Consider the following 20,365-nt stretch of genomic DNA (forward strand, 5'->3'; position numbering starts at 1 on the left):
TGCATCATTGAAGTTAATTTGTGGAATTTCTTTCCTTCTTAATGCGTTTGAACCAATCAGTTGTGACAAAGTAGGGGTGGTATACAGAAGATAGCCCTATTTGGTAAAAGACCAAGTCCATATTATGGCAAGAACAGCTTAAATAAGCAAGGAGAAACAGTCCATAATTACTTTAAGACATGAAGGTCAGTCAATACAGAACACCAAGAATTTAACATTTCTTCAAGTGCAGTTGAGAAAAAAAAAAACATCAAGCGCTGTGATGAAACTGGCTCTGAGGACTGCCACAGGAAAGGAAGACCCAGAGTTACCTCTGCTGCAGAGGATACGTTCATTAGTTACCAGCTTCACCACTCACTCAGATCGCAGCCCCAAAAAATGCTTCAGAGTTCAAGTAACAGACATCTCAACTGCGTGAATCAGGCCTTCATGGTCAAATTGCTATAAAGAAACCACTACTAAAAGGACACCAAAAAGAAGACTTGATTGGGAAAACACGAGCAATAGACATTAGACCGGTGGAAGTCTGTCCTTCAGTCTGAATCCAAATGTGAGATTTTTGGTTCCAACCGCAGTGTCTTTGAGACGCAGAGTAGGTGAACAGATGATGAGTAAGTGTGATGGTGCTTTACCGGTGACACTAATTTAGAATTCAAGGCACACTTAACCAGCATGGCTACCACAGCATTCTGCAGCAATACACCATCCCATCTGGTTTGGACTTAGTGGGACTATAATTTGTTTTTCAACAGGACAATGGACCTCCAGGCTGTGTAAGGGCTATTTGACCAAGGAGTGTGATGGAGTGCTGCGTCAGATGACCTGGCCTCCACAATCAGCTGAATTCAACCCAATTGAGATGGTTTGGGATGAGTTGGATCGCAGAGTGAAGGAAAAGCAGCCGAAAGGTGCTCAGCATGTGGGAACACCTTCAAGACTGTTGGAAAAGCATTGCAGTTGAAGCTGGTTGAGAATGCCAAGATTGCAAAGCTGTCATCAAGGCAAAGAATGTCTACGTTGAAAAATCTCGTTTTTGGTTACTACATAATGTTGCGTGTTATTTCATAGTTTTGATGCCGTCACTACTATTCTACAATGTAGACAATTGTAAAAAAAATAAAGAAAAACCTTTGAATGAGTAGGTGTCCAAACTTTTGACTGGCACACACACACACACAATGTATGCCTGGGGAAAAAGAACAGCATACACACCGTTAAGTGACATCTACAAAATAACTTGAGGTTATCAGTGTGGGTTAATCAAACATTTCATTTTTACTGAGCATATCAACCATTCCTCTGAAAACAGGCAAATCACACACACCAAGCAGCATAAATTAACAATACAATCATTTAAAAAGTCATATGCACTTTCCCCACCTCATCCGCCCAAATAGTTTTTAAACCCAGCATTACAGAATAATTTGGACATCAAGCATCAGTAAAATGATTAGAGACCAGTCTCAAATCAGCTGTCGCTCAGTTGTAAAAAATAAATAATCTGGCTATTAAAGTACTCTAAACTACCCAGAACACCATACAGGGATTTAAGAAAAGACCAGATGACATCTTCCCTGAGTGACAGAAACCTACCACTAAATGGTGGCTGTGGCTACATTCCATTCAGCATTTTGGAATTAACATGGCATGAAATCAATCTGCCACTACACCTTGGGATTACATTCGATTCAAATGACACAGCATTTGGGATTTTGTTTTAAGTAGTCACATACAGCCCTGGGTAGAGTTAAGGTCAGAGTTTCTCCCTCACACCTCTTGAAAAGTAAGGAACTTCCAGGTGACATATCCTTGACAAAACTTGAGACAAACGCAATGATTAAAATGTTACTCAAAGCTCAGTTGCTAAGAAAAAAAACAAGCGACAGCAAGAGGAAACTATAGACAAGAAGTGAAAGGTGACGTGAATGATCCGAACCTGGGGTCAGAGTACAGAGTCAGAGTCCCTCAATCTAAAAAGGTGCTCCTTTTCTATTCCCCGTTCCTTCCAGCGCCACTGAACCAACTTGCGCTGCCCGCCACTCACCTACCAAGCCCCTACAGACCAATGGTCAGGAAGTTTTTTTTTTAACGACAAGGAAAGAGAGAACAAACAGAAGATTGATGTCTTGGCCTTACTTCTAGCTCCCCTACCACAAAAAGGTCAATTGAAAAGTAAACCAAAGAAATGGTCGGTACATGCAAATTTTAGCATTTGACTTTGCGCTCCAGCTAAAGGATATGCATATCCAGAAAAAGTTATAGCACTAACAGATTATTGCCGAATAATAACTCAGGACAACATGAATGCTACCCTTCAAAAGTGGATGATTGTCAAATCAAGAATGAATCTAAACAAGTGGGCTTCTGGGAGGTGTAGTTCCATTTCAAATGGAATCATATTCCAGAGAGGTGATTATATTGCTATAAACACTTGCATAAATCCATGTATAAAAACAGCTCTACCATTGATGGTATTGAAGTGACAATTACATGGGGACAAAACAATTACATTGAAACCCTAAAATAATAATCTCTTTGGTTAAGAGTTGCCTTGTTGCAACAGACAACCTGTCGGAAGGGCTAGCACCCAAGATGCTTCAGAGAGCTTACTAAAAACTCATTAGTTCCCGTCAAATGACACTCCATTTCTAATAGTTTTAATAGGGGGACCTAGTTTCTAAAGATGGAGAATTCAATTGTGTGTGGAGCATTTTTCTCTTGTTGAAAAAGGACTGAAGAGAGAAAAGCTAGCCCTTTGACAGAAAAGCGAGGCATATTGGATCCCAGGCCCTTGATAATTGGCCGCTCCGCTAAGACTTCAAAGCCCGTTTATGACGGGAGAAGTGAAGGAATGCGGGTATAGCCGGTTGAGTGTGGTCCGCTGGTGTGACAACAGGCTCTGGCCCCAAGGGTGACCTGTTATGCTGGTATCTTGGCTCGTTCCGGTGGAATAATGAAGCATAGAGAATCAGTCTTGGCCGAGTTGGACCGATACTAGTGGAGATCTGAGAGATGTTATTTCCTTAGTTTGGGGAACATCTCCAAGACTGCTCTTTGGTGGATCCCACTTGAAAAAAAGCTATGGGAAATTAAATACTGGGGTGGAACAGCATGTGAGTTTCCATATAGAAAAACAATTATTCCATGAAGAATTGAGCTTGCAGACAGTATAATGGGAACACCGTCCTTATCTTCCAGCACTAGACTGGCTTTTAAAAAAATTTTTTTTTTAAGATCGACACAGACTAGAGTTGGAGTAGGCCACACTTCTCTACGCAGAGCCCTTCAACAAGTCCCATGCAAGGGAAGGAGGAACGTCCCTTCAGCAGGAAGGGCCCAAAACAAGGTTAATTTAGTGTCTTTTGGAGCTAGAGGAGTGGTCACTGGGCTCCATGGTGTATTCCTTTTGAATGCCAGTCTGAGGGGCAGGTAGAGTGAGTGAGTGAACAAATAAATTATTCATTTCTTCCCTGTCTTCATGTAGGAGGGGATGGTCCCTCGGGCTGTGAGGCCCTCGAAGCGCTTGTAGGTGTAGTTGATGAAGACCCAGTCCTTGTTCTTCAGGTCTGCCTCAGAATGGTTAGACACCACAGGGGCAGCTGAGGAGGAAAAGTAAAGGATAAAAGGTACCAAATGAAAGAGAACTGACAACCTGGGAGGGACTAATATTCATTAGTCGCAGACTATTGCAAAACATTTTGCAAGGGAAAATGTTTACTCTAGGAACCAAACAGAACAGAAGGAGCCAAAAAACGGGGAGGAACCTAATGAACATGAGCCTGTCGATCTGACTACTGACAGCCACTGGTGTTGTGACAATAAGCAACGTACCCGTTGGCTGGAGGATATCGGAGTCTGGGAACTCGTCAAAGTTGGACGTGTCGTCGATGCTTTTGATCTGGATGGGAATGGCAGCGGGCCTCTCTCTGTAGGGACAACACGGGACTCTGGTTTTACAACGGGACTGTTCCCACCCGTTTTTTTAAATGCACCGCTACATTGTCAGAAAATGCTAGCCAGGATATTATGGAGGTTGGTAAATAACCAGCTAATAAACTTTTTGTATTGTTTGGATGAAAATACAAAGACCGGTCAACCTTGAATCATTTTTACAAGTACCAATTCACAGCACACGCAACTACAATGCTCAAATAAAAGGAACATGCTAATTCATGTTTTGCCTAATAATGATGTTGGCAGAAGACTGCCTCCATAGGAATAGTAGGCAGTACAGATAGACTTATGGGTACTTGGCTGCTCTTCAGTAGCTAACTAGATCAACATTTTAGAAAGTACAGTGCCTTGCGAAAGTATTCGGCCCCCTTGAACTTCGCGACCTTTTGCCACATTTCAGGCTTCAAACATAAAGATATAAAACTGTATTTTTTTGTGAAGAATCAACAACAAGTGGGACACAATCATGAAGTGGAACGACATTTATTGGATATTTCAAACTTTTTTAACAAATCAAAAAGTGAAAAATTGGGCGTGCAAAATTATTCAGCCCCTTTACTTTCAGTGCAGCAAACTCTCTCCAGAAGTTCAGTGAGGATCTCTGAATGATCCAATGTTGACCTAAATGACTAATGACGATAAATACAATCCACCTGTGTGAAATCAAGTCTCCGTATAAATGCACCTGCACTGTGATAGTCTCAGAGGTCCGTTAAAAGCGCAGAGAGCATCATGAAGAAGAAGGAACACACCAGGCAGGTCCGAGATACTGTTGTGAAGAAGTTTAAAGCCGGATTTGGATACAAAAAGATTTCCCAAGCTTTAAACATCCCAAGGAGCACTGTGCAAGCGATAATATTGAAATGGAAGGAGTATCAGACCACTGCAAATCTACCAAGACCTGGCCGTCCCTCTAAACTTTCAGCTCATACAAGGAGAAGACTGATCAGAGATGCAGCCAAGAGGCCCATGATCACTCTGGATGAACTGCAGAGATCTACAGCTGAGGTGGGAGACTCTGTCCATAGGACAACAATCAGTCGTATATTGCACAAATCTGGCCTTTATGGAAGAGTGGCAAGAAGAAAGCCATTTCTTAAAGATATCCATAAAAAGTGTCATTTAAAGTTTGCCACAAGCCACCTGGGAGACACACCAAACATGTGGAAGAAGGTGCTCTGGTCAGATGAAACCAAAATTGAACTTTTTGGCAACAATGCAAAACGTTATGTTTGGCGTAAAAGCAACACAGCTGAACACACCATCCCCACTGTCAAACATGGTGGTGGCAGCATCATGGTTTGGGCCTGCTTTTCTTCAGCAGGGACAGGGAAGATGGTTAGAATTGATGGGAAGATGGATGTAGCCAAATACAAGGACCATTCTGGAAGAAAACCTGATGGAGTCTGCAAAAGACCTGAGACTGGGACAGAGATTTGTCTTCCAACAAGACAATGATCCAAAACATAAAGCAAAATCTACAATGGAATGGTTCAAAAATAAACATATCCAGGTGTTAGAATGGCCAAGTCAAAGTCCAGACCTGAATCCAATCGAGAATCTGTGGAAAGAACTGAAAACTGCTGTTCACAAATGCTCTCCATCCAACCTCACTGAGCTCGAGCTGTTTTGCAAGGAGGAATGGGAAAAAATGTCAGTCTCTCGATGTGCAAAACTGATAGAGACATACCCCAAGTGACTTACAGCTGTAATCGCAGCAAAAGGTGGCGCTACAAAGTATTAACTTAAGGGGGCTGAATAATTTTGCACGCCCAATTTTTCAGTTTTTGATTTGTTAAAAAAGTTTGAAATATCCAATAAATGTCGTTCCACTTCATGATTGTGTCCCACTTGTTGTTGATTCTTCACAAAAAAAATACAGTTTTATATCTTTATGTTTGAAGCCTGAAATGTGGCAAATGGTCGCAAAGTTCAAGGGGGCCGAATACTTTCGCAAGGCACTGTATATGTACAATCAGGGCTTTTTTTTTTTGTTGCCAACACAGAAGTTTTGGTCGGTACATGCATATTTTTCTTGGTAAAATTTAGGGGTAATGATTATTAAAATAGGTGTCTTTATGTGGTTAGCCCCTAGAAAAATTTAAACTGTCTAATTTTGTTTGGGGAGACATTTTTGAATATTTCAATTACTGGTGGAATGTAGTAGTCTAGCTTACAGTAGGCTATTTGGAATATGAAACAACTGAACTTGGCCTATATGAGCTGGTTTCAGATCTCCATGTTCTCACCCAAATACTGACTCCACTCCAACTTCAGACGGTTGAGTCAAAAAACACAACATGACCATTTTTTACATATTATAGGGTAGTTTTTCATACCAGAGTACTTTGACCTCAAATTGCATGCATGGTATACAAAATACATGCATGTTGGCAGGTCTGCACACACAAAGAAAAAAGAAAAGAAAAGTGAACTATTATTTTAAGCCCTCCTACCTGATGTGGTCGTAGTCCACCCCTTCGAAGAAGGCGTTGCCCTTGATGTCCTCCACCCCCGTCGCTCCAATCCTGTGCTCCTCTTCACAGCAAAACCTGAGGATGAGGTCCTTGGCCTTCTCGGAGATGGGCACTTCCGGGGGAAAGGTCAGCGTTTCCCGCCAGTTCATCACCTTCCTGTAGGTCTCCTGGGGGGTCTCCGAGCAGAACGGGGGATAGCCTGGAGCATAATACACACAAGGGATCAACACATAAGCCAGGCATGGCCAAATGCATAGGAATGGCATCATTTTGTGACATTCATAATACGCACTATATTAGACACAAAAGTATGTGGACACCCCTTTGGCGGTTTCAGCCACACCTGCTGCTGACAGGTGTATAAAAATCAAGCATACAGCCATGCAATCTCCATAGACAATCATTGGCAGTAGAATGGACTTACTGAAGTGCTCAGTGACTTTCAACGTGGCACCGTCATAGGATGCCACCTTTCCTACAAGTCAGTTGGTCAAATTTCTGCTGTGCTAGAGCTGCTCCGATCAACTGTAAGTGCTGTTATTGTGAAGGAGCAACAACAGCTCAGCCGCAAAGTGGTAGGCCACACAAGCCCACAGAACGGGACCGCCAAGTGCTGAAGAGTGTAAAAATAGCCCGTCCTCGGTTGCAACACTCCCTACTGTGTTCCAAACTGCCTCTGGTAGCAACCTCAGCACAATAAGTGTTCGTCGGGAGCATCATGAAGTGGCGTTCCATGGCCGAGTAGCCGAACACAAGCCTAAGAGCATCATGCGCAATGCCAAGCGTCGGCTGGAGTAGTGTAAAGCTCGCCGCCACTGGACTCTGGAGCAGTGAAAAAGACATTCTCAGGAGTGATGAATCCGACGGACGAATCGGGGTTTGGCGAATGCGAGGAGAACGCTACCTGCCCCAATGGACAGTGCCAACTATAAAGTTTGGTGGATGAGGAATAATGGTCTGGAGCTGTTTTTCATGGTTCAGGCTAGGCCCCTTAGTTTCAGAAGGGAAATCTTAACGCTACAATGACATTCTGTGCTTCCAACTTTGTGGCAACAGTTTGGGGAAGGCCCTTTCCTGTTACAGCATGACAATGCACCCATGCAGCAAGCGAGGTCCATACAGAAATGGTTTGTCGAGATCAGTGTGGCGAACATGACTGGCCTGCACAGAGCCCCGACCTCAAACCCATCGAACACCTTTGGGATGAAATAGAACACCGACTGCGACACAGGCCTAATCGCCCAACATCAGTGCCCGACCTCACTAATGCGGTTGTGCCTGAATAGAATCAAGTCCCTGCAGCAATGTTCCAACATCTAGTGGAAAGCTTTCCCAGAAGAGTGGAGGCTGTTATAGCAGCAAAGGGGGGGGACCGACTCCATATGAATGCCCATGATTTTGGAATGAGATGTTCGACGAGCAGGTGTACACAGATTTTTGGTCATGTAGTGTATGTTTGAAAGACAATTTCCAAATACTACCATCAATGGCTTTGAGGAGGCTCCAAGTAGAACATGTCAATGAGATCTCACCTATCAGCATCTCATACATGATGACTCCCAGGCTCCACCAATCACAGAGCTTGTTGTATCCGTTCTGCATGAAGACTTCTGGGGCGATGTAGTCAGGGGTGCCCACAGTAGAGAAGGCCTAAAGGGAGAGAGCAAAACACTTTTAAACTTGATTCAAGGCTTCATAGTATTGTATAAATGTGACTACAAGACCACACCAATACCATTGTGTCTGTGTAGAATATGCTACCTTCCCATCTAGCTTTATTTTCTCACCAGCTGTCTCCTGTTCCTCTTCCATGTCTCTGCTTTCCTCTTTGAGTTCATGTTATTGAATGCTGTAAAGAATTAACAGTTCTATAAAATGACGCAACTTACATAGTGGTTCAACCGGTTTAATTCACCTTCAGGTTAAGATACAGTGCATTCGGAAAGTATTCAGACCTACAATTTACATTAGTCTTTCTAAAATGGATAACTTAATTTTTTTAAATAAACGTCCTAAATCTACACAATACCCCATAAAAAGAACTGTTCGCTTTGTTATTATGTATAAAAAGTCAGAAATACCTTATGTAAATAAGTATTCAGACCCTTTGCTATGACACTCGAAATTAAGCTCAGGTGCATCCTGATTCCATTGATCATCCTTAAGATATTTATACAACTTGTTTGGAGTCCACCTTTGGTGAATTCAATTGATTGGATATGCTTTGGAAAGGCACACACCTATCTATATAAGGTCCCACAGTTGACAGTGCATGTCAGAGCAAAAACCAAGCCATGCGGTCGAAGGGATTGTCCGTAGAGCTCCGAGATAGGATTGTGTCGAGGCACAGATCTGGGGAAGGGTACCAAAACATTTCTGCAGCATTGAAGGTCCCCAAAAATCATAGCTGCCTCCAACATTCTTAAAATGGAAGAAGTTTGGAACCACCAAGACTCTTCCTAGAGCTGGACGCCCGGCAAAACTGAGCAAGGGAGGTGACCCAAGAACCCAATGGTCACTGACCGAGCTCCAGAGTTGGTCTGTGGTAGAGTGGCCAGACGGTAGCCATGACAGCCCGCTTGGAGTTTGCCAAAAAGCACCAAAAGGATTCTCAGACCTTGAAAAACAAGATTCTCTGGTCTAATGAATCCAAGATTGACCTCTTTGGCTTGAATGCCAAGCGTCATGTCTGGAGGAAACCTGGTGCTAGCATCATGCTGAGGGGATGTTTTTAAGCAGCAGGGACTGGGAGACTAGTCAGGATCGAAGCAAAGATGAACGGAGCAAAGTACTGAGAGATCCTTGATGAATACCTGCTTCAGAGCTCTCAGGACAACAGACTGGGGTGAAGGGTCACCTTCCAACAGGTCAACAACCCTAAGCACACAGCCAAGACAAAGTAGGAGTGGCTTCGGGACAAGACTCTGAATGTCCTTGAGTGGCCCAGCCAGAGACCGGCCTTGAACCCGATTGAACATCTCTGGAGAGACCTGAAAATAGAGGTATAGTAACATTCCCCATCCAACCTGAAAGAGCTTGAGGGGATCTGCAGAGAAGAATGGAAGAAACTTCCCAAATACAGGTGTGCCAAGCTTGTAGCGCCATTCCAAAGACAAGGCTGTAATCGCTGCAAAATGTGCTTCAACAAAATACTGAGTAAAGGGTCTGAATACTTACGTAAAACGTGATATTTAAGATTTTTTTAAGACATTTGCAAACATTTCTAAAAACCTGTTTTTGCCTTGTCATTTATCAGCTCTAATCCAGTGATTTACAATCAGGATATATTCAATGACTTTGTTAGTAAGGATTGTAACATGCAACAACAAATATGTACACACTGGTAAATGCAACAATACTTTTTCTTCTTTTAAATTTTTTTTAAAAATTTAAAAAAAAAAACCTTTTATATAATATAAAACATACCTAAAAACAAATCTAAGTTCTTACCTTAAAAAAAGCACATTTGAAATCAGAACCAGGTTTGTAGAGAAACATTAAAGGCTCAATCTGGGACATTTCCTACTGTTCAAATACATATCCAATTAATAGAATTTATAAATTCCTTTTGAGCTTAGTGCATCCGTTTTACTCCATCATAACCCAAATATTACATCATTGTCATTTGAATGTGTGCAAACAAAGTGATACAGGGTGTTAGTATGTAAAGTAATGGATTGATTGGAGATGCCTGACTTTGCTTACTGAAGTCACTGGGGAGGCTGTGGTTGAGGTTCTTGTAGAACTCCGTACGATGGGCCCTCTTCAGACCCGTGCATAAACCAAAGTCAGACAGCTTCACATGGCCCTGGAACAATCAAAAGGCACCTTCAGTACAGGATCATATTCATTATTGCACACCAAAGCAAAAACTTTCTGCACCACAAAATGAAAACAAGCATTTCTTATTGGACAAGTTTAGTCCGTTTTCTTCAGTTTGGTGCCTTGTGAATTCGACCCAGTTGTGCACCTTATCCAAACCACCGGTCTGAGCTCATATTTGTGTGTCTCCAAGTCCGTGCTCAAACTCACCCTGGAGTCTAGTAGCAGGTTGTCAGGTTTGATGTCTCTGTGGATGAAGCCTAGTTGGTGGATGGAGTCGATGGCTATCACTGTCTCAGCGATGTAGAACTGAGTGGACTCCTCAGTCAGAGTATCCTTCTTCATGAGCAGGGTCATCATGTCACCTGTAGAGGGCAGTGGCATGTTATTGCAACTGGACTGAGGCATATTCAGTGAGGCATTAGTTTGTTTTGGTGGAATTTCAGATAGAAATGTGTTAAACAATTCTGTGCACTTTGGACGATGGCAGGTTGCTTATTCTATACAAAACAGGTCTTTGTGCAACATTGCTTCTCATTACTGGGATCGTATTCACAAAGTGTCTCAGATTAGGAGTGCCGAGTTTTGGCTGAGTCGAGTAGGCATGCCTACTCTGAAACACTATGAATACAAGCCCCAAGGTCTAAATACACATGCAAGATTTGCTAATCTGGGAGTTGCTCACTGGACAATAGTGCCTTAGTGTGGAGACTGTTCAGGTTTTCGGGGAGGGGGTCGTACCGCCAGGCAGGAACTCCATGATGAGGTAGAGGTTCATCTTGTCCTGGAAGCTGTAGAACATCTTGACCACCCACAGGCTGTCTGCCTCCACCAGAATGTCTCGCTCGGCACGGATGTGACCCACCTACGAATACACACACGGTACCATACATTTATTTTCTCAATTGCATGACAGGCACTCATGTTTGTATCAAAGACACTGCTTTGGATATTTGAGAGAAATTGCTGGCCATCAATGTATACCTCTCCTACTCCTTCCTTCTCACCTGTTCCTTCTCCAGCATGTCAGCCTTACGGAGGATCTTCATAGCGTACACATGGCCCGTGTCCTTTTTCTGCACCAGACGCACCTGGGGACAAAGAGGACCAGAACGTGCCAAGAGTGTATTAAATAATAAGCCGAAACTCTGCAAGGCTACATAAAATATGTTTATACAAAAGGGATGATGCCTACCTCTCCAAAAGCTCCTCGGCCAATCACCTTGAGGGACTCAAAGTCCTCCAGGCCCAGGCGGGTTCGTTTGAGACGCAGGAAGTCGGTCTCTTTCCTGGCGTGCTGAGAACGCCGGATACACTTCTGCACAGGTAGAGGGGGCAATGGTTAGTGTCAAAAGGTTGGTTGTGTGTCAGGGTTTCCATTAGCCGGCTTTTGTCTGAAAAATATATTGCAAGCAGATAAAATTGGCACCAGCCAATTGTCCGGGAGAAGGAAAAGAAATCCCATTGTGAAATAATGCTTTTTAGCCTATTCATTGATGGAAATACATTTGACTGGTGATGCTTAAAAGTCTATAGGTTATTTGCCCGTGTGTACAGCATATACGTTACCTTATCACATGCGTACAGCAGAGAGCCTTTGAGTGGGAAATCTGTCAGACAGCGTAAGCGCAGCATCTTGTGGTGCTTTCAAGACAACTGGGAACTCGAAAATACGTGGTCAAATCATGTCAGTGATCTTCAGGTCGGAAAATCGGAGCGCTAGAAAGAGGCCCGATTCCAGAGTTGGAACTACGAGTTGAAGACTATTCAAAATTATTTCCACCCCAGTCGGAACTCGTTTTTATTCCCAGTTGTCTTGAATGCACTGAAGCCTGATTTGAGTTGTTTTGAACACGGCATCAAATGGCAATGGAAGGCAGGCTTCATCAGCACGTCACATCACTTTGCAATGAGCTGGAGGCAGTATGCATTTTGAAAACATATACTTAATTGTTTTCCCGCTAATTGCATTATGGAACTACCATTCGCCTGGAGTCTACTGCCGTGCCCGCATTGCTGCGCTTATGTGAAGAAATAGTTATTCAACATTAAGCTAAATGTTCTGATCTGTTGCATCAGACTCATAGCTTTAAGTTATTTATTTTTTAATGTAGCCTAGGTCTACTTGTTGTATGAATTTAGGATCTATTGTCACATGACTGTCCCAGTGTGTTTGGAATAGACCATTTCTCAATAAGCTGACCAATACAATATGTAGCCTAAACTTTTGTACTGTAGTAGATTGACATTGGCTAGTGATTTTGCTGTTAGTTACTCATCTTTTTGGCTGAGGAAAAGTAAATTCTAACATGTTCAAAGTGCAGAATTCAGTAAGGACGGCACACCATTGCAACCTAGACTTGCATGTTCTGTTAATATGAATTCCCATATCCTAAATATGATTTGTCATTCAGAGCACCGAGGGTGGACGCCCTGATAAAAAGTTATGCACTCAATGCATATGGGTCCAGTACATTTTTAAAATGTACTGTCATTTTATTGACATGTTCCCGGTCAAATGTCCGGCAACACATTTTCATAACGGAAACCCGGGTGTGTGCGCGCAAGTACACCTCACCTCTTCATCAACCAAGCCCTCTTGGTCCATCACCTTTTCCAACTTTTGCTGCCTGGAACAGAAATGCAAAAATAATTCACTTTCATTCAACTAATGTGTTGGGTTGATACTTTGTTCAAGAACTGACACTGCTTTGAGAGTGGAGATTGGTTCCAGCTGAGCCACATAATTATTCTCCTTTAACACCAATTAAGTGCACCATATAAACACAGCCACACATCTCTACCTTGAGAGAAAGAGTAACCCTCACTGGCTCATCTAGCAAAATGTGTAAGGGACTAAGAGTTTATTGAGTCATTGAGTAGTATCCTTCCAGAAAAACAGACAGGTGTCGTTCGGTCCTTATGCCCACATGCTTTCTATGGACCAACCCCATCAACACAACATAAGGGTCATATTCACTAGGAACAACACAGAACATAAGAATTGCTTGTTTTAGTGTTCCGTTGCAAAATTATTTGCTACGGTGTGCACTAATGAATGCGACCCAGGGACTTACATATTAGTAGTGTCATTTCCTTCTCTGCTCTGAAGCCGCTGAGATAAGAGACCACCACGTAACCTTTGGTTGCCAGTGATATTAATAGGGCTATGTGCTAGTAGGGGTTGGATTGGTGCCACTGTGTGTCATGTTCACTGTTTATCAGTTTCCTCTTGAAGTCGACACAAACAAGGTCCTCCTGTGGCCATGAGGGCGAAACCGACTCAGACCGCTACTTGACAGAAGCCAACTGTCATGTCTCCACCATCAGCTGCTTGTTTGATCATTACTCAGGTGACAGTGTTTGAACAGAAATGGTCCTTTACATACACACATATACTTTGAAATCATGTCAAGAATTTATGAAACATTCTGGTTTATTGCACTCAACCTCTGCCTACTTTTTCCAAGATCACAAGTTATGAATAAAAAAATGTAAAAAAAGCCCCAGTCAGTGCCACATTCATTCTTCACACATCAGTTGTTTTATCTCGAAACTGAAATGACCTCAGTGTGCTAGAGCGCACACAGACAGGGTGTGGTTTCCATCAAAGAGAGCCAGGGAGGTAACATGAAAGACAGCAGACAATTTGCATTAGAAAGAGCATAGAGGCCTACCAAGCAAGACAGACAAGTGTCATCAGCCCAATATAAAAATTAAAAAACAGGGGAGGGAAAAGCTACTGTTAAAATGTGAATATATTCTACAGATATAATGCAGTGGCCACCATTTCTTAGTCTAAATCATCAGCCAACACATTCATAAAGCACAAATACCAAAGTTAGCAACCGCCACCTTGAATGTCATAAGGCATAAGAAGAATGTAGCAATAGAGAAATTGGAAAAGATGGCTGTCGGTGGAAAGCATTGGTAGAACGTTGCCCATTGGCTCAGCCCAGACGGATGCATGCGCGTGCAGTCGGAGGCCTACCTCATCTCTCTCTCCTCATGTTGGGCGATAAGGTTGCTGTAGAAGTTCTCCAGGGTTACTTTGGCCATGGTCACGCGCTCCTTGGTGTGGTTACTCATCGAGGAGCAGGAACTCTGGCCCATCATTGCCATGGTTACCTAAGGGATGCACAGGAAAGGGGGGACTTTACCCCGACCTCACGATACGATAGTCACAATACTTAGGTGCCGATACTAAATGTATCACGATTCTATTTCTATTGCGATTTGATACTGTGATTTTATTGCGATTTGATGTTCCAAACATATTGATCACCATGTCTGCTGCAGAAGGATGAGAGAACATGAGAAAATGAATTTTGTCAGGGAAATAAGTGCTGAAAACAAATTGGCTCCCTACTTAAAAAAGATTGAGAACAAGCTATGAAAAAAAAAACTGGAGTTTTAGTGCAGGTACAGTCAACTAGCGCAAAAACAATACTGTGATCTTGTCAAAACTATACCTATATCATCAAAAATAATATACTGATGTGATTTTTTGATTACCTTTTACATTGACAATTTTATTTTAGATAATATTTGGGAAAATAAATCCTAAATTAGTCATTTTTGCTGAATTCCTGGTGATTTTAGTTTTTTCTCAACCAAAAAGGCTCACTTGCAGGCCGGTTTTAGCCCGTCAGCCACCTGTTGCCAACCATGATAGACAGAAAGAACTGCAAATAGGTGTACACTGGCATGATTAACTTCAAGTCCAAAGGAAGTTGTAGTCTTCATAGTCCTTGTAATTGTGCTGGTTTTCATTCATTCACACACACCAGCCTGCCTATAGGCATACCCTTGCAAACACTTTCACTGGGTCATAACTTTGCTTCTAAACTTTCACTACAACATTTTCAAAGGGCTGAGACCAGCTCTTTCTAAAACAAGGTGCCAAGAAGAGTTAAAGACAATTGGTCTCTTTCAGTCATTGTACTGTAACTCAATGTCCACTCAGCGCATTCTACATGGCTGAGCAACAGGGACACTGTACCCTTGAGGTAGCATGAGGATGGGCACGTGGAAAGAGTCTGCCATTTGGCTATGAGCTCCAAGCATATACAAAGCCCTTGATTTGTGTCTTGCCGATGCTAGAAGGTCAGGGTAATTCAATTCTGTCAGACATTCCGTTTGGCACTGAAAAAGGTCATTAAAAGGAATGACTGGTGTCCTATAAAACGAGAATTAAAGTCGCCATGTGTATAGTACTACAATAAAGCCTGGTCAATAATATTGTGACAGAGCAGTTAAAATGATGGTGTGTAAATCAACTTCGTGCACCCAACTCTGGTGCGCATTACTGTTAATCAGACGGGTAGCCTGTGTGCACAATCATGGAGTGTAAACTGTGCAGAAAGGATACGTCACCTCGTCTGTCCAAGCGGTTTAGAAAGTCCTACAAGACATGCAAACAACTCAAGCATGCCTTACTCACAAATAGCTACTTAATATATACAAATAAAATAGGCTAGCTAGCTGCAAGTCTGTCATGTACCTAGCTACGCCAGAAATAGCTATGAATCTACTAGCTAACTAGTTAGCTAGTCTGGTTTAGGTTGACTGTCTGCCCTGGATAGATGCATTCGTTAACTTTAGCTGCATGTAAATAGCTAGCTAGGTAACAGCAAGCCGTTTAGAGTTATTGGCTAGCTCAATGACAAGTACAAAGTGGAGAGCTTCATCACATATGAATGACAATTGGCTAAATAGCTGAAGTAAAATACCATCCAAGTTAACCAACACTATCAAACTTGTCACAACAAGGCAAGCGTGTCTAGCTAGGTAACGTTAGCTAGCTAAGAGACCAGCCTACAACCAGTCCACCCGGCTAGCTATCAGTATCTTTGACCAAGCCATCAAAACCCATATTTGACTTTGCACACGTTTTTTATGTCTATTGATGTGATGTAGTCATCTACATCGTGGAGTTGGGGGAACACGCTTGGATAGTTAGCGGTATATAACTAGCCTGTGTTGTTGTGGCATTAAAGACAGCTTGCTAACTAGCCTAGCAGTTTACTGCTGCCAGGTAACGTTAACTAGTTCCACAAACCCAATCAGAACGTAACATAGCTAGTAATGTTAGCTAGCAAACAAACGTACTAAATTCCACACCAAAGTACATTGTATATGCATTTCAAAAATTGTCTAACCACAGCCAGGTAGCTAGCTTAATCTAGCTAAGGTTAGATGGCATAGCTAGCTAAAAGGTAGCTAGCTAAAATAGCACAGCGTAAAAGTGGGAAAATATCACTTAGATAACTGGCTACACTACAACTGATAGTTAGTTAGTCATTGATGCCTGGCTGGCACTACTGTAACGTAACTAGCCCAAGAGACAACTAGAAGATAAGACGGGAGGGGGCATATTGACCATAACATTTAATTTCACAAAACTAGTAGACGTGTTATCGTATATAAATTATATTCGGTTTCTCAGCAAGTTTGTCTTCTGTTATCTTACCTTCGCAGGAACGTCTCTCCTCTCTCTCTATCTACTCGGCTGTGTGTGGCTCAATCTTGTGTTTCCCTTTCGCTTTAAACTCATCATGACGCTTGGTGGCCACCAAGGCAAAGCGCAACGACTTGATATTTGCCACACCGCTTCTTCTTCCGGTCACTCTCTCTATTACTCTGCCTACTCACATTAATCCTCACCCTGTACCCATTTTCCTCTACCTCTCTCTACACTGCTTCAGCATACGACACATCCTGTACTTCTGACCCTAGCAACCTCAACATGACTTTCTCTCAACGGACACCTCTGATCTCCCCAGCCCCATGGGTACCCCCACAACTAACACACAACTTTCTCCACCGAAACTACACATTCCTTCGTATCATGCTCACATCTTGGACTCTTCCCCGTGTATATACTGCTGCAAACATGCCCATAAACTTGACACCTACAACGCTGAAGTATTTTAGGAACAAACGCTCTCAAGGGATAACTTACACACCTACCTTATATGACAAAGACTCTACATCAAAACTCAACAGATCAGACATCTTCGTTTCCCCAAGCACTCCAACTCATCTGCGTTGCACCAAACAGCGACTGTCACAGACAACGGGAATCTGTTTCGCTGTTGCTGTTTTACTTTCAACGTTGAAATGCCTTAGAGTTAGATGACCTGGTGAAAATATCATTTAGAATTGGCTTTTTTAAGAAGGAAACTCTGTAGTAATTATTGTTTTGCCCCCACTTTTGAATAATATTATTATGTTCTAAAAGAGCAAGTATTTCCCATCCCTATAATGATCTAATACACTCGTTCAAACAGGCGTTACTGCGCACTCACGTTTATCAATCGAATAATCTAATAACTGGACATTTCAGACTATACGCATACACTATTCTAACATTCATTGTGCGTTAAGAGAACAAACAAAAAACGTTATTGGAACTGTCACTGAATGCTAAGAAAACGGGTTCAGTCCCTGTCAGTCTGCCCTCCAAATTCGCTACAACGTTCTGCTGTGTAGCCTAGGCCAACACCTTGCATAATGGCAACTATTAACGATCTTGTCCATGGTGCTTTACTGACAGTAGTATTTCCCTCTTATGGAAACTGTCCTTCTAACAACTATAGGCTAGTAGACTACGTGAGCACACCAAATAAAACACGATCCTGGAAACCGTGTGTATGTTCCATGTCAAGCTGCTCTCCAAATTCGCTACAACGCCACTATTTTGCAGCCCATTATAAAACTATAGTGGCCCACTAGATTGAGTACCTTAACCTGTAGGCATATCGTAAATTACAGTGGGAAAGTGAAAGTAAATTATAGGCCTATCCAACGGCTGCGGGAGAAATTAACAATTAAGCAGGGGTTTTACGCATGTGTCTGTGGGAGGAGAGGCAACTCAACGACCCCTCCTGCATGCGCAGCTAAAATGAGGCGCTGTTTGATTGTTTCATTACAATATATTCATGGATGCATTCTCCATTTCTTGAAATAATCATTGATCTATATATACTGCAGGCCTATTAGATAAATTATGATAGGCTATATAGGCTATAAATAAATAATAACTGATCTGACATGACTTGGTTCGTGGCCTAGCGTAATTTCTCACTTCACTATCCATCTATCGGTCTTTATGGGTGGAAGGAATGAAGGATTCATAGGTTATCCCAAAACAGGGGCATCGTCTACGTTATAGGCTATTTGTCTAAGTTATAACGTTAATTTAGTACAACACTTTTCCCCCTTATAGAGACTAGTGGCTAGACCTGTTGGCGTTTAGGTTAAAATAATAGAGCGTTACCTAAACCCTTGCCATCTGCTCAGTGACACGGTCCATGACAGGGGTTTGGGGGCAGCCCTTGAGCCCGACAGGAAGCGCAATTCTTCTCCATGCAATCAGTGACCTACATTCATAAGATAATAAGCATAGGCCAACGAGGATACTTCATTGAAAGTGTAGCCTACATAAAACACCGTGCCATTACACACACACATTTGTAAGTTAACCTTTCATTTCGATATACATTATATATACAAAAGTATGTGGACACCCCTTCAAATTAGTGGATTTGGCTATTTCAGCCACACCTGTTGCTGACAGATGTATAAAATCCAGCACACATCCATGTAATCTCTACAGACAAACATTGGCAATAGAATGGTCTTACTGAAGAGCTCAGTCACTTTCAAATTGGCACGTCATAGGATGACAAATGTCCAACAAGTCAGTTCTTCAAATTTATGCCTTGGAAGAGCTGCCCTGGTTAACTGTAAGTGGTGTTATTGTCAAGTGGAAATGTCTAAGAGCAACAACAGCTCAGCCGCGAAGTAGTAGGCCACACAAGCTCACAGAAAAGGACCACCAGGTGCTGAAGCACGTAGCACGTAAAAATGGTCTGTCCTCGGTTGCAACACTCACTACCGAGTTCCAAACTGCCTCTGGAAGCAACATCTGCAAAATAACTGTTCAACGGAAGCTTCATGAAATGGGTTTCCATGGCCGAGCAGCAGCACACAAGCCTAAGATCACTATGCACAATGCCAAGCATCAGCTGGAGTGGTGTAATGCTCGCTGCCATTGGACTCTGGAGCAGTGGAAACGCGTTCTCTGGAGTGAATAATCACGCTTCACCATCTGTCAGTCCAAATGACGAATCTGGGTTTGGCAGATGCCAGAAGAACATTACCTGCACCAATGCACAGTGCCAACTGTAAAGTTTGGTGGAGGAAGAATAATGGTCTGGGCCTGTTTTTCATGGTTCGGGGTTAAAAAAATCTAATAAAAAAACACCTTTAGTTAACCAGGTAGGCCAGTTGAGAACAAGTTCTCATTTACAACTGCAACCTGGCTAAGATAAAGCAAAGCTGTGTGACAAAAACAACAACACAGAGTAACACATAAATAAACATAGTCAATAACACAATAGACAAATCTATGTACAGTGTGTGCAAATGTAGAAGAGTAGGGAGATAAAGAAATAAATAGGCCATAGAGGTGAAATAATTACTATTTAGTATTAACACTGGATGTGCAGATGATGTAGAGACACTGGGGTGCAAAAGAGCAAGAGGGTAAGTAATAATATGGGGATGCGGTAGTTGGGTGTGCTATTTACAGATTGGCTGTGCACAGGTACAGTGATCAGTAAGCTGCTCTGACAGTTGATGCTTAAATTTAGAGAGGGAGATATAAGACTCCAGCTCCAGTGATTTTTGCAATTCGTTCCAGTCATTGGCAGCAGAGAACTGGAAGGAAAGGCGGCCAAAGGAAGTGTTGGCTTTGGGGATGACCAGTGAAATGCTGGATGGTGGGTGTTTCTATGGTGACCAGTGAGATGAGATAAGGCAGGGCTTATCTAGCAAAGATAATGACCTGGAGCCAGTGGGTCTGGCGACGAATGTGTAGTGAGAGTCAGCCAACGAGATCATACAGATCGCAGTGGTGGGTAGTATATGAGGCTTTGGTGACAAAACGGATGGCACTGTGATAGACTACATCCAGTTTGCTGAGTAGAGTGTTGGAGGCTATTTTGTAAATGACATGAAAAAAGTCAAGGAATGGTAGGATAGTCAGTTTTACGAGGGTATGTTTGTCAGCATGAGTGAAGGAGGCTTTGTTGTGAAATAGGAAG

The 20,365-nt window shown here is 42.5% G+C and overlaps 1 protein-coding gene across 3 annotated transcripts; it reads right to left on the bottom strand.

Annotated features, from left to right (window-relative positions):
* Positions 1 to 1,251: 1,251 nt before the first annotated feature.
* On the bottom strand, positions 1,252 to 17,340 carry LOC110532194 (serine/threonine-protein kinase 38). 3 transcript variants are annotated; one of them, XM_021615882.2, is made up of 13 exons: positions 17,226 to 17,340; positions 14,245 to 14,381; positions 12,832 to 12,883; positions 11,449 to 11,571; positions 11,261 to 11,344; positions 10,995 to 11,118; positions 10,464 to 10,618; positions 10,137 to 10,239; positions 8,219 to 8,280; positions 7,964 to 8,081; positions 6,411 to 6,630; positions 3,832 to 3,926; positions 1,252 to 3,599 (listed from the first exon to the last, which is right to left on the bottom strand). In XM_021615882.2, exons 1-13 carry the CDS (start codon positions 17,268 to 17,270, stop codon positions 3,460 to 3,462), a joined length of 1,458 nt encoding a protein of 485 aa, XP_021471557.2. In that variant the 5' UTR covers positions 17,271 to 17,340; the 3' UTR covers positions 1,252 to 3,459. The 3 variants fall into 3 exon arrangements, with proteins under 3 accessions (XP_021471557.2, XP_021471556.2, XP_021471558.1); XM_021615881.2 differs by having other exon boundaries at positions 10,128 to 10,239; XM_021615883.2 differs by lacking the exon at positions 17,226 to 17,340 and adding an exon at positions 16,726 to 16,955 and having other exon boundaries at positions 10,128 to 10,239.
* Between the last annotated feature and the right edge of the window lie 3,025 nt (positions 17,341 to 20,365).

The sequence above is a fragment of the Oncorhynchus mykiss genome, chromosome 9 (assembly GCF_013265735.2).
Source record: "Oncorhynchus mykiss isolate Arlee chromosome 9, USDA_OmykA_1.1, whole genome shotgun sequence".
NCBI lineage: Eukaryota > Metazoa > Chordata > Actinopteri > Salmoniformes > Salmonidae > Oncorhynchus > Oncorhynchus mykiss.